Genomic DNA, 14,166 nt, shown 5'->3' with positions numbered 1-14,166 from the left:
GCGAGGCTATTCGGCAGCGCTACGTGTCAAACAAGGGGCGAGCCAAACAGAGCCCGAGGATCTAGAGTGGGGCTCCCGGGTGGGCGGGAGACTCACCAATCGCAACCGAGCTTTCCAAGGGCGACCCCTTCCCTCCACTTCGTCTCAGCCAATCATACTGCTGGAGATGTGGATGGCACCATTATTATCTTACGGAAGGGGGACAAGTGATACCATTGTTCTCGTATGCGTCTACACATGCAAGGGGCGGAACGTGACGCTCTTCTGCGTGAAGGGATGGGAACTGTGTGTCCTATTGTGGCTCAGCATGGTGGGCAGCGGTAATAATGAATGGTCCATTGCGGGTCTCCATGGGGAGGAGAAAAAGGGGGAGCAGTGACAGTGGACTGGTCGTTCCCTTATACCTCTCCACGAGGGAGCAGTGCGAGTGGATTGCTTCTTTGTGCCTGTCCAAGGCGGAGGGTGGATTATTCCAATGCAGCTTTTTATAGAGGGAGCACAAATAATGGATCGTTCCTTTGTGCCTCTCCATGCGGGAAGCAATGAATAGAAGATTGTTCCATTTTGGGTCTGGATGGAGGGGTGCAGAAGTGCATTGAGCTGGACCTTAGAGAGATTCGTACCTGCTGCTTCCTCTCCCTTCCCCTGATCCACAGCTCCGGGGTTGGGGGGGGGGGGCACACACCTCACCCCACCTCCCTCCCTTCCCATGGGATGCCCCCAGCCAGCCACAGAGCAGTCTGGAGGGATCAGTTTTATTGGCAGAGGTGCCTTTGGTGTGTCCCCCCCAAGCTGCCGTCAAATTTTCCATCCTAATACCCCTGGCACAGTCAGAAAGGTGCCATGGGAGCAGGTGGAAGAATAAGTACTGGTGCCCTTCCACATGCCACGCCAACAAGATGTGTGAAGGGTTATAAAGCATTCTGCATCTCCTTTGTTGCCATTAAATAATTGACCAACTTCCATGTCTGACCCTCAATCATCTCCCACAACTGCGAATATTTAAACTGATAAAATCAGAAAAAAAACGTTTAAAATAAACATTGATATTATCTCCAAAAATATTTTTAAAAAACAAACAACACCCACCTGCCAAGCCTACTTGTGAATGGCCAGTGGTGGCCATATATGACTCAGTGGTTGGAAGCTAGGCACACTCCAGATGGCAAAAGACTCCTCTGTTATTATTGTCATCAGTTACTTGTGTTGCAACAGTCCTGGGAGCCAGTTGCACTGGCACTGTCCTGACACCATGTGGCTGCATGTGTGATACTCCTGGCATTAACTGCACCTGCCATGCCCAGCAACCCCCCAAAAAGTTACAGGAGTAGACATGCTCTAGTCCCCATTCCTGCTGGGAAACAAAGTCTTGGTCTCTACATAGACTCTTTATTTCAGAGTTTCTGTCAAAAATTTGAACAGGTGCCACTGCAAACACATGAATTATGTTTCCCACAAGCACAGAAAGATCACCAGGACGCGCTCAAGGGATGTCCCAGCCAGGGGGTGCAAAGAGCGAAGTGGCAGGAAATCACAGTTCCAAATGCAGCAGCAACTTCTTGTTTCCAGGCCTCCCGCTAAAGGAAGCAGGCCTGCCATCATCCAGTTCTGCAATCCTGCCCACCCCTCGAGCTCCAAACTGCCTGTCCCCTAGGTCCCCAGAAGAGGGAGGAGACTTGGCTCATTTCACAGTCATAGGGGTGAAGGAGCCACGGCGCCCTACCCTAGCAGAGGGAGGGTTTCTCCTTAGATAGGGAAGACCAGGGGAGGCAGAGAGCAATCACTCCTAGCAGGAAGGCACAAATCATTTCCAGGCCAGACTGGGAGATAAAGGCAAAGGAAACCAGCCAGGGCTTAGGAGAGGTGGGTGGAAAAAGAGACCAGATTGGGTACTGGTGGGAAGGAGGGACTCATTCTCTCCAGTTCCCCCCCCCCCCAAGAATGCCTATGGATAGCTGGAGACCCAGTGGGGTCATGACAGTTGAAGAGGCACTCGCTGATCAGAGGGTGGATTTTTAGCCCAACTGTTTAACAGGCCAGAAGAAACAATTCTAAGCATCCAGCTTGGGCTCTCCCTTGTCCATGTGTACCCCTGGCTGGAAGATCTCACCTAGTTTTTCTGCTAGTCGAGTGGGAGCATTGCTTGGAGAGACAAGCCTTGTCTGAATTCAAAGGCCTCAGATAGCAGGGAGATTTCCAGACACACCAGGAACCCAGCCTTCTAGACTTTCCATAAGGATCAGGGCCCATGCTTCCTAATTTATCCAGTGCTTAGGTCTGGATTGCCAGAAGCACTGAGTCCCCCCACTCTGACGTCCATTGTCTAGGGGAGCTCAGAGATTCTGGGAATCCCGTGCCTACCTTGCGCAACAAAGCCCTCAGTGTGAGAAGGGCAGTGAGAGAACTGCCTGCCTCAGGCAGGAAATTCTTAATGCAAGCAAAATATTCCCATGCCTTGGGAACCTGAGCCTATCCCCATCCTGTCCAGCTAAGTTGCAGCTTCCCTGTGGGGGTGGAACTATCTGCAAAGCAGGAGGCAGAGAGATGGGGTCATCACTGGGGTATGGATGCACCAGGAACCCAGCCACAGGGTCTGCTAACAGTGCAGCTGTAGGAAAGGGGTAAGGAATATACCACCCCACACGAGGGCAGCTCCAGGAAATGAGGGGCAGCAAAGAGAGAAGGTTGATGAATCAGAGGCAAGAGGGAGAAAAGCAAGTCAAACATGCCCCCACTTGTGCATCAGCCCAAATGCTCCTCCCTCATGATGCCTATGTCCTGGTAACCTAAATACCCTTCCCCCAATACCCAGCATCCACAGTGCTGCTCCTCCCCTGCACAGGTGCAGGTCATAGGCCAGTTTTCCCAGCCTGGCTTCATGGCTGATGCACTCCAGCAGCTCCAGCATCCCCCAGTGGTTGGAGGAGTCAGCAGGGATTGCCCCAGAGACTTGGGTGGGGGCTGGTCAAACTGTCACATTAGTACAACAACATTAGTACTGATCTAGACTGCAGCATCCCCACCCAAGACCCAGAGTCCCAATCCCTGCCCCATCCATCAGGAGCCCAGAGTCTGCCCTGTCCCACCCCCACCCCTGCCCTGTGCAGAGCCCCTTGTCCAGTCCCATCCCATGTCCTTCCATCGGTCCCATGGATTAAATAGGTGGGCAGTGCTCCTCCGGCAGCCCCTCCAGGAGCGAGCCCCCAGGCCTCTATTGCTTCTTCTTGAAGAAGCTGAATCTCTTTTCTCGGTCCTTCTCCTTGCCGTCCTTGCTGCGCAGGGCCACGGGACCCTCGAGGCCGCTGTTGGGGGACACAGGTGGCATGCTCATGGCCCGCGTCATGCCCTTGCCGGTGAGAGAGGGTGGGTCCTCCATGTCCTGCTGGGGTGTTGGGGCACAGGCCACTGAGGCATTGATTATCCGCATCCAGGTGCTCATCTCAGCCTGGGGGAAAGAGAAGAAACTGTTGGTCATGGGTTGGCACAGGGAACTGGAGCACAGAGAGGGCAGGGCACTGGCTCTGGAAGGAGGCAGGGCACCATGAGGGCAAGGCAGAGGTGTGGGACTTTGAGGCACAGACAAAGTGTATCGGGGAGGGAATAGCTGGGCAGAGCTCTGGGGTGGGGCCCAGGATTCAGGGCTGACGAGGCAAAGGGACTGGGAGATGGTGGAGCACAGGAAGTGTAGGACTCGGAATGGGAAAGGCCGGGGATATGTGGGGAAGCTCTAAGGCTGGAATAGGGCAAGGCAGACCGATTGTGAGCATGGCAGAAAGGCTTCCCATAACTCAGGTATTTGGCTACTGGCTCCAAGTACATGGAGGAGAGGCTAGCCCTCTCTGCTCCCTCCAGGTGTCCCCCACATTACAGCATGGCAGACTTGGATCCCGCAGTGGGCGGTGACAGGCAAGCAAACACACATAAACTTAGGACCGCTAGGAGGGGCCACAAGGAGCTGAGAGGCTGTTGTGCAGGGGTGCCCTCCTGTGGACAGGGCATGCAGCGCCCTGGTGCATAAGGGACTCACCTCGTCCTTGGCCTGGAATAAATACTCTTTGCCATCGCTCAGCCTGCAGGGAGAAAAATAACACGTTATGTCACCTCCCCATATAGCTGAGCCAAACCCTACCTTGTGCCCTGTTCCCTCCAGCCTTTCCCCTCCACCAGGTCCCCTCCTGCTCACACGGACACCAACCGCACCACTGCGTTCCCTTCTCCCCTGCACCCGTGGGCTGCAGACCCTCCCTCTCCCCTCACCCCCGTGTGCCTGCCACAGAGGCTGCTCCTACCCCAGCTTGAAGACATGCTTGCGTTTCTTATAGTCCAGTGCCACGTTGCACTGCGCCCCCTGCAGGCTGACGGGCACCTCGCCATGGTAGGGGAATCCATGGCTGGCATTCTTAGCGTCTTTGTAGAAGCCCAGGCTGCCTTTGCGCAGGACACAGTAAACGTTCTGCCAGGACCTTGGGAGGAAGCAGAGTTGTCACAACAACCAGGGGGAAATGGCAGAGCACAGAGCCGTCACCACAAGGGAGCCAGGGGTAGGACAGAACGCCAGTGCAGGCAGGAGGGCTGGAGTACGTAGCCATCAGTGACACCATCCAGGGCCCTGAACAACATGATACAGCCTCAGAGCTCAACTTCCAAGGCCCTGACCACCACAGTGGCAGGTTGTCTTCAGACTTCCCCAGTGCAGGCAGGGGCAGGGCTTCTCTCACCTGTTGGCTGCTTTCTTGCCCTGTGCCTCCATCTCCTGCTTGCGATACAGTGCCCCCTCCATTTGCTCCTGGGCAGTGGGGTCTGGTGACCGAAGTGGCAGCGTGGCTGAGTGGGCAGGCTCAGGGGTGAGTGCTGGCAACTTGGTGCGGGCCTTGGGCGAGCGGGCCGGGCTGTGCTCCTGCTTGGCCAGCATATCCGGCTGGGTTCCACTTGTCACCTCCGCCACCTCAGACATCTGGAGGGACAGAATCGGTCTGTGACAGGGAGCACAATTCCTGGCTGCCTCTCCAGGCTCTGCTCCACCACCCCAGCTAAACCACTCTCCTCTCACAGCTGAACCCAGGAGTCCAGGCTGTAACATGGAATGGATGGCGCTGGAGGTAGCAGGTATTTCCCTCCACACACTTGCTGTTCCAGAATGGGGCACCCTGGCCCAGCTACGCTCTGTGAGCCCTGCTAGCCTCTAGCCCCAAGACAGCCCTGGCTGGGACACTGTATCTGAAGGAGCTGCATTACCTGGGGGGACTCAGAGTCAGGGTAGATCCCATTCACAGCAGGCAGCTCTGGGGGATGGCTCTGCAGAGTGGAAGTCCTGTGGGGGGCACAAGGGAAAGCATTAGGGGCTAGGGATACCGACATGTAGATGACTACACAATTAACGGATAAGCCTGGAATTATTGGTTAATCTTGTTGACTACACGCATTCCCCCACCCTTGCTGCCTCTGTATCAGAGGCAGCAAGGTAGGAGGAGTGGGAGTGGGTCCCCGTGAGGAGGGGGCTTAAAAACCAGTTTTCAACGAGCATCGGCTACACCTTCCCCACCCCCGGCGCTGCTGCCTCTGATAGAACATAAGAATGGCCATACTGGCTTAGATCAAAGGTCCATCTACCCCAGTATCCTGTCTGCCAACAGTGGCCTATATCATATTCCACAGAGGGAGGGATCATAACAGGTAATCCTCACGTGATCTCTCTCCTGTCACCCCACCTCCAGAGAAACAGAGGCTAGGGACACCATTCCTACCCATCCTGGCTAATAGCCATTGATGGACCTAATCTCCATGAATCTATCTAGCTCTTTTTTGAACTCTGTTAAAGTTCTAGCCTTCACTGCATCATCTGGCAAGGAGTTCCACAGGTTGACTGTGCGCTGAGTAAAGAAAAACTTCCTTTTGTTTGTTTTAAACCTGCTGCCTATTCATTTCATTTGGTGATCCTTAGTTCTTTTAGGGTATGTCTACACTAGCTTGTTAGTTCAAGCTAGGTAGGCAAATGAGGGCAACTGGAGTTGCAAATGAAGCCCGGGATTTAAATATCGCGGGCTTCATTTGCATGTTCCCGGGCTCCGCCATTTTTAAATCCCCCTTAGTCTGAACTCCGTGCCCGCGGCTACACGCGACATGGAGTAGGTAGTTCGAATTAGAGATCCTAATTCAAACTACCGTTACTCCTCATGGAATGAGGAGTAACAGTAATTCGAATTAGGATCTCTAATCCGAACTACCTACTGCGTGCCGCGTGTAGCCGCGGGCACGGAGTTCGGACTAAGGGGGATTTAAAAATGGCGGCGCCCGGGAACATGCAAATGAAGCCCAGGATATTTAAATCCCGGGCTTCATTTGCAACTCCAGTTGCCTTCATTTGCCTACCTAGTTCAAACTAACGAGCTAGTGTAGACATACCCTTTTTGTGGGATAAAATTACTTTTCCTTATTCACTTTTTCCATACCAGTCATGATTTTATAGATCTCTATCCTATCCCCACTTAGTCTCCTCTTTTATAAGCTGAAAAGTCCAAGTCTTTTTAATCTCTCTTCAGAGGCAGCAACTTTCAAGCAACCTTCCTGCATATGCCATTTCCATGGAGGCGCCTGCTCCCCGCTTGCTGCTTCCTACAGAAGCAGCAGGGCGGGAGGGGAAGGGCACAGACAGGAGCCAGTGCTGGGGGGAGCTGGCTCTAGCAGAGGAAGCAGCACAAGTTTGCATAGGAAAACAGTTTTTAAACTGGCTCTCCTCACAGACCATCTCCCGCCTACCACCCTGCACTGCTGCCTCTGGTAGAGAGGCAGCAGCATGAGGTGGCAGGGGGCTCCCAGAGAGTGGGGCATGGAGCGCACTTGTTGCCAGCCCTGCTCCCCTTGGGGACTATCGAATAGTCGTGTAACCACTAAGATTTCATGCAGTTACATGACTCTTCACTTACACGCTAACATCCCTGTTAGGGGCTGGTGGAGAGCCATGAGAAGGGCCCCACGAGCCTTGCTTCCAGGCGATACCCCCCACTACTGGGACTTCCCCCACCACCACCAGCCTGTGCTCCCTCTGCCACCCTCCTCCCCAATGCCAAGCCCCCTCTCCATTCTCCGCCATGCAGCACTCCCCATGTTGTCCACCTCTCCACGCCCGCCCCCTACATAGCTCTCACCCATCAGCGCTGCTCAGTCCTAGCCTCTGCTGGCTGTCAGGGAGCAGCACTGGCTGCACCATAACCTCAGGCTCTGGTTCGGGTGGTGTCGGGGGCCGCCTCTTTCTCCTCTCCTCTTCACGTCGCAGCTGCTCCTTTTCCTCCAGCTGCGGGGAGATGGGCACACAGAAGTGGAAAAGCCCAGCCTCTCCTGACAAGCTCCCACCTAGGCACTCAGGCCTGGGGCATGCCTCCATGTGGCACAGTGCAGGGCTCGGGGGTGGGGAGCAGCAGCTCCATAGGACACCAACCCAAAGCGGCCAGGCCAGGGATCTGGTTCTGATCCATATCAAGGTGGGTGCCCAGGGGCAGTGGTGGGAACCTGCTGAGGCACTCCAACCTGGTATTCCAGATCTGGCCCACTCAGCAAGTGACAGGCCACAGTGGCAGAGTTGCTCACAACACAAGAGGGTCCTGGGCTTCCAGTTCTGAGCCATATGAGCTGGGATCAACATCTAGCTGCTCCAGAATTGAGACTGCAGCTTTCATTAGTCTGGTAGACAGACCCAAGGGGCAGCACTCAGATCAGACCTGCTCCAGGGCAGGAGGCTCCCTTCAGCACGCTGAATGGGTGTCAGGCCTTAGTTCCAGTTGGTGGCCTCTGTGGCAAACCCAGCACTGGCCCATGGAGACATCCCCACCCCAGGCCAGGGCTAGGGCAGAGCCCAGGAGCTGTGTGGGCTGGCAGTGTCCCACCAAGACACAGCCAAGAGCCTCAGTCTGCCCTTGGGGGCCCTGAAAAGATGTGTGAGTGGGCACACCAGCCTCCCCAGCCACCACCCTCAGGCACAGAAGGAGGGGGCCATGTGTGGGGGGCAGGCTGGGCTCTCACCGTGGTGAGCTTTTCCAGTGCCAGGAACCGCTCCTCCCAGGCAGCAGCTAACTTCTGGAAGCCTTCATGCCTCTTGATGAGATTCTCCACTTCGTCCACATTACTGCCCAGCTCGGCTGAGCGCACAATGGGCTCCTGGCTGGACAGCCAGGCCTCAGCCATGCTGGCATCACGCCCGAACATCAGCACCTCCATAACTGCAGGGGGACAGTCCAGATGGATGGGGCAGTGCTGGAGTGTTCCCAGCCCCCAACAACCCACTAAACCCATCCCCTCATGGTGCTGGGGACAGAACCCAAGAGTCCTGACTTCCCCTCTGCACCCTACCACATCTTCAGCCACATAACTGTGCTGCTGCCTCTTTCCCTCCTCATACACAGAATGTCCTCCCTTCCCTGCCTCTTCTCCTCACTAACCAATCTGCAGCCAGTCCATCTTCTCCTGCCACCGCGCTCCAATCTCCTTGCGTCGCTCCTGCAGCTGGGTCAGCTTCTCTGAAATCTGAGCAGAGGGACTGGCTCAGGAAATAGGAAGGCCTTGAGCATCCCCACCCCACTTCTCCGCAGAGGAACCCCCAAACTTGTGAGAGTCACATGGTCCCACTACTAGGAGCTAGGGCCCAGTCACATGATGGGGAAAGGACTGGAGTATGATAGGGAATGTAAATCCCATGCAGGAGAGGGGTGTTTTGGGGGGTCACTTGGGAACAGATTGGAGGGGATCCCTATCTGGGTCCCAGCATAGTGGTATCGGTATGAACTAGAAGAGACCCACGACATCTAGTGCACACAACACCTGGGGACCGTGCCAAGGGGGAGAGCAGGGGTGGCAGAGGTACTGGGAGGTGGTGCCTGGGAGGTCTCACCTTGTCAGAGGCATAGTGGCCCTTGTCCAGCAGAGCGGTGCCCATGGCTATGCAGGCATTGAAGCTGTCCGTCCGGGCCTCCACCTCAGCCTTGATCCCCTGGTGGTTCTTGATGACCAGGTCGGCCGAGGACACGTCCCTGAGGCAGGAAGAGAAGGAGGGACCCTGCAGTGGGGCTGAGGGGGCAAACAGCTCCTCACTCCCTCGAGCCCCCAGACCTGTGTGCACTGGTCCATGCTGTTCTCTCCCAGCCGTGCCATGTTGGCTGGAGTAGAGGCCTGGCTAAGTCTGGGCTGGGCCATGTCAGTCTGGACTGAGCTAGACTGGTCCCTGCTGGGCCACACCAGTCTCTGAGGCTGGGCTGCGCTATATTGACTTTGGGCCACACCAGGCTGGGCTATCCTAGTCCATGGCCCGGGGCTGCCCCACTCACCTGGGCTTCTCCTGGGCATCGATCTGCAGGTGCACCCCGTCCATCCACAGCATCAGGTCTCGTACCATCTTGAAGAAGCGGAATTTGTCCACAGTATCAAGCAGCAGCTGCCGGCGGCCTTGGCTGCTGTTCAGCAGCTCGGTCCAGGCTTCACTCACAGCCTGCTCATGCCGCCGGATGTCGTCGGCCTTCTCACCCGCGTAGGCCTTCTGCAGTCGCGTTGCGTCCTCCTGCACCTGTTTCACCTGTGGGGGCCAGGGGAGGGGGGTCAGAAGGGCATCCCACCCCCACTCCCATGTGCAGAGCAGGGAATCCCTGACACGGCACCACACTCCACCCTGCTCTGCCCCCTTTTCTGTACCCCATGCCGTCCCCTCCCCTGCATCCTGCCCCATAAGGTATGTCTACACTAGCCCGCTAGTTCGAACTAGGAGGGTAATGTAGGCATACCACACTTGCAAATGAAGCCCGGGATTTGAATTTCCCGGGCTTCATTTGCATAAGCGGGGAGCCGCCATTTTTAAAACCCCGCTGGTTCGAACCCCGTGCAGCGCGGCTACACGGGGCTCGAACTAGGTAGTTCGGACTAGGCTTCCTATTCCGAACTACCGGTACACCTCGTGGAACCTACCTAGTTCGAGCCCCGTGTAGCCGCGCTGCACGGGGTTCGAACCAGCGGGGTTTTAAAAATGGCGGCTCCCCGCTTATGCAAATGAAGCCCGGGAAATTCAAATCCCGGGCTTCATTTGCAAGTGTGGTATGCCTACATTACCCCGCTAGTTCGAACTAGCGGGGTAGTGTAGACATACCCATACCTTGTCCCTCCAGCCTACCCTGCCCCCCTCCACCTGCCCCAGAACCTGCAGATCCTATTCCCATCCTATCCTGCTCCCCTCCCCGCTACCCCAGATCCTACCCCACAACCCCTTCCCATCACACACTGCTCTCTTCCCCTCCCCCACACCTGGTACTCTCATCGCACTTTGCTTCCCTCTGCCTGTCCCAGACCCCCAGATCCTCCTTCCATTCTTCCCTGCTCCCCTTCCCCACACTAGATCCTACCCCATACCCTCCCCCCATTCCATCCTGTTCCGCTCCCCCTATTCCAGACAATGACCCCACTCTTCTCCCGCTGCCGCAGACCCTGCCCTCTTTCCGCATCCCCCAAGCCTGTCCAATCCCAGCCTGCCGTTGGCAGTACCTGGGCACTGAGCGCCTGGATGTCATGCTCGTAGGCTGTGTGCATGCGCTGCATGGCCTCCGCTGTGTTCAGGTCACGCCCCACCTCGTCGGGCAGTTGCTTCTGTTTGTGCTGCACCTGGGCCAGCGTTTCGCGGGCATCATGATAGAAGCGGTGCAGCTCGTAGGAAGCCGCCAGCATCTGGCTGCGGGTGTCGATGAGCTCCAGCAGGTCGGCCCAGGCATCGTTGAGTCCGTCCTTCCACTCGGCAATGGTGGCGTTCTCCGAGTGCCCTGACGAGATCAGCTCATCTGCTAGCAGGTTCACAGCATCCACACGCTCCTGCCCGATGTTACTGGTATCACGGGAGAACTCCCGGAACTTGTCTCGCAGCATCTGGGGAGAGAGAAGGGTCAGGGAGGGCCACAGGCAGTGATGGGACCCAGGTCTGGGGAGACTGGGAGAGGGGCCTGGAAGGGACAGGCAGGAGAAGGAATGGGCTTGAGGGATGGGAGGGGCCTCAGGCACATGGGCTTCATGTAGGATTTCCGCGGCTAGTGCTGCCCGAGAGACATGGTCACAGCCCCACATCGCACAGAGACTACTCCACCATGGGTAGCCAGCAGGGCGCTGACACCAGCCGAGAGTGGGTTGGCTCAGGACGAACCAGTCTGAATCCAGACTGACCAGGATCAACCAGTACAGACCAGGATAGCTCAGCGTGGACCAGTCTATCCCAGTTCAGACTGACATGGCCCAGCTCCCCCTGCTGGGCACTGGACACTCACAGTGACATGCTCGTAGTCCTGCCCCAGCTCGTGGGAGGCAGCCACCACCTCGCGCTCCGAGATCCACTGCTCCAGGTCATCCACATCACGCTTGAGCTGGCAGAGGCGCTGGTGCTCCTGCAGCTTGCCCCGCCGCTCCTCCGCCAGGTCCTTTAGGCTGGCGTACAGCTTGTCTACCTGGCCCTGGCGTAGGGTGAGCCGCTCACTGTGGGGGGAAGAGCCACTTGAGCCACAGGGAGGGCCAGTCCCTTGCTCACTGGAAGTGGCAGCAGGGGCCCAGGAACTGGGAAAGCCCTGGGGCTAATGCACTGCCCAAGAGGTCCCATGATGTGGGGGCCATGCTGGGGTGGGCCACGCCACACTCGATGGGGCTGTGCCAGACTTGAGGCGGGCCACATCAAATGAGGAAGGGGTATGTGGCTACGGGAGTCTCCACCTCTATCCCAAGCCAGAGGGACTGAAGGTTCCTGGTCTGATCTTCCCTGGGCCCCTCTGTCCATGCACCAGAGCGTCAGGCCGTCGGCTGTGATGCAGGTAAAAGCAGCATCCAGCCAGACTCAGACTAAGCAGGGGGGAGGGATGGGATCCTAGCAACCCATAGGAGGCTGTGCACTCGCTGCCCCCCAACAGGACAGGACCATGGGACCTGGGCTCTGTACCCCCTGGAACGAGGGGGAGTGAGGTTGGCTCACCTCTCTGGGTGCTCGCTGGCCACCATGTCGCGGCTCTGGTTGGAGAGCTGGTGGATGGTCTGGGCATAGTCGTCCAGCGCCTGCTCCAACACCAGGTGCTTCTTCACCATGGCCTGGGCAATCAGCTCATCCTGTGGGTGCCGGACACCAGGCATCAGAGAGGGATGAAAGATGCAGATATTGTGACGCAGGCACACAGGGGCAAGGGTGCAGGTGCCATGAAGCAGGGCAAAGGGGGGAGACGCTGCAAAGGGAGTGGGTGGGGCAGGGCTGCCCACCGCCCCTGGTCTGGTGGGCAGGCTGAGGGCCACTCAGCTCTCATAGGCCCACAGCTCTCACAAGCTGGGAGGGTCAGAGTGGGTGCAAGTCATCCAAGCGTGAGATGGGCTTTGATCCATGACCCCAGACACCTCAGCCTTCTCTAAGACGGGGGGACCCCAGTTGTGTGCAGCCCTCAACAAATTTTTCTGTGGGTCAGTGGTTCCCAACCCAAAAATGGTTCCCCACCCCTGGCCTAAGACACCATGAGCAGCTCCTGTGGTTGGAAGTTGCACCCAACGAGTAGGAGGGGCCTGGCTCCCATGGAGACTGAGGTGTAAGGGGGCTTCCAGAGGCAGAGGAGGTGGGGTAGGTTGGGCTCTCTGCCCCGCCCCCATCTCTGCCTGCTTGTGGGACATTGTGCACAGCACTTCTGGAGCAGGAGCACCCAGAGGGTGGAGGTACACCTGGTTCCCATGGTTGGGGCGCTCCACTCCCTTTCTCCCAGACCTTGGCCTTCTCTTGGGACATCATGTGCAGCTCCTGCTCGCCCATCCAGGCCTCCGCTTCGGCCACATCAAAGTAGAACTGCTGGGCAGCATGTGCCCGCTCCAGGCGCTGGTGCCGCAGCTCCGCCTGGTGCCCCAGCTCCCGCCAGGCTTCCCGCAGCTCTTCCACCCGCTCCACAGGCCCACAGTGCGCTAGCCCTGCCCTCCGCTCCAGCAGCTCCTCCACGCGTGGCTCATGGCCCTGGATCTCCTTCTGCAGGGTCTGGGGCAGGAGCATGGGCAAGTGGGGTCAGCATGTGGTTATCACCCTCACCCCTATCCCTAACCTGAATCCCGCTCCGGGGCTTCCCCACCCCCAGGCCCTCTGCTCCAACCTCTGCCACTGGGAAGCTCCTTCAGTAGAATCTGGGAGCAGAGAGGAAGGGGGAGGTTATGGTACAGCCACCCCCAGGGCTCCCCACTTCTCTGCCCCTCCCCTAATTCACCTCCCTCATCCCTATCTTCCACCAACCCTTTCCCCACCTGCTCCTCTTTTCAGATTCCCCCTGCTCCCACCCTCTACCCTGTCTTTTATGCCCCACATGAGGTAGGAAGCCTCTCTGCACTAAGTTGGGTGAGCAGACTTCACCCCCCACCCCCAGCACCACACCTGGTTCTTCTTTATCAGCAGTTGGACGGTAGGCAGGTCCTTGCCATGATCAGTCGAGACAGCCATGGGCATCCGCTCCCTCACCCACAGCTGAAAGCACAGTGAAGAGCAGGGTCAGGGGCACATGAGGGACACAATGGGCAACTGCATGGGGGGGTTGCACAGCAGGGCACACAATGGGGATGCAGGGAGAGCTGCAGAGTGTGGGAGATGCATGAGGGGCTGCACAGGGGGTACTGTGTGGGATGCACAGGGTGGGGGTGCATGGAGGCTGCACAGGGAATGCAGAGGGTGAGGGATGCATAGGGAGGCTGCACAGGGTGGGGTACGCATGGAGGTTGCAGAGGGGGGGAATGAGGTATGGGACAGGGGCTTCCTGGGGGTCTCTGCACAAGCAGACTCAATCCTGGCAGCCCCTAATAAATATAATATATGGAGATATACCATCTCGTGGAGCTGGAAGGGACCTTGAGAAGTCATTGAGTCCAGTCCCCACCCTCATGGCAGGACAAAGTACCATTGCTGACAGATTTGCCCCAGATCCCTAAATGGCCCCCTCAAGGACTAAGCTCACAATGCCGGGTTTAGCAGGCCAATGCTCAAACCACTCAGTTATCCCTTTCCTGCAACACTACTGTCTGAATATCAGGATGGCGGGTTAATGGAATTTCCCAGTTCTAAAAAAAAAAAAAAAAAAATCCACTCCCATGCAAAATTCCACCCCGCAAACCCAGCCTGACCTCCCGCCCCCCCCATCCACTTGTCACGAGTCTGGG

General features: G+C 57.2%; 1 protein-coding gene across 5 annotated transcripts in view; it reads right to left on the bottom strand.

The window, feature by feature from the left end:
* Positions 1-1,373: 1,373 nt before the first annotated feature.
* The window catches only part of SPTBN2 (spectrin beta, non-erythrocytic 2), a 67,745-nt gene continuing 54,952 nt past the window's right edge, over positions 1,374-14,166 (bottom strand). For all 5 annotated transcript variants that reach the window (XM_006131606.4, XM_075939249.2, XM_075939248.2 and 2 more), the window contains 15 exons: positions 13,391-13,480; positions 12,743-13,003; positions 11,975-12,105; positions 11,283-11,487; positions 10,516-10,890; positions 9,315-9,559; positions 8,882-9,020; positions 8,433-8,517; positions 8,017-8,213; positions 7,146-7,291; positions 5,236-5,311; positions 4,719-4,954; positions 4,290-4,463; positions 4,028-4,070; positions 1,374-3,445 (listed from right to left, as the gene is read on the bottom strand). In XM_006131606.4, coding sequence (XP_006131668.4) covers positions 3,212-3,445; positions 4,028-4,070; positions 4,290-4,463; positions 4,719-4,954; positions 5,236-5,311; positions 7,146-7,291; positions 8,017-8,213; positions 8,433-8,517; positions 8,882-9,020; positions 9,315-9,559; positions 10,516-10,890; positions 11,283-11,487; positions 11,975-12,105; positions 12,743-13,003; positions 13,391-13,480 — 2,637 coding nt within the window. In that variant the 3' untranslated portion in view covers positions 1,374-3,211. The remainder of the gene's footprint in view (positions 3,446-4,027; positions 4,071-4,289; positions 4,464-4,718; positions 4,955-5,235; positions 5,312-7,145; positions 7,292-8,016; positions 8,214-8,432; positions 8,518-8,881; positions 9,021-9,314; positions 9,560-10,515; positions 10,891-11,282; positions 11,488-11,974; positions 12,106-12,742; positions 13,004-13,390; positions 13,481-14,166) is intronic.

This window comes from Pelodiscus sinensis, chromosome 11 (genome assembly GCF_052426305.1).
Source record: "Pelodiscus sinensis isolate ZL-2025 chromosome 11, ASM5242630v1, whole genome shotgun sequence".
Classification (NCBI taxonomy): Eukaryota; Metazoa; Chordata; order Testudines; family Trionychidae; genus Pelodiscus; species Pelodiscus sinensis.
Note: the sequence above shows the minus strand (reverse complement) of the source record. Positions and strands in the feature narration are given on the sequence as shown.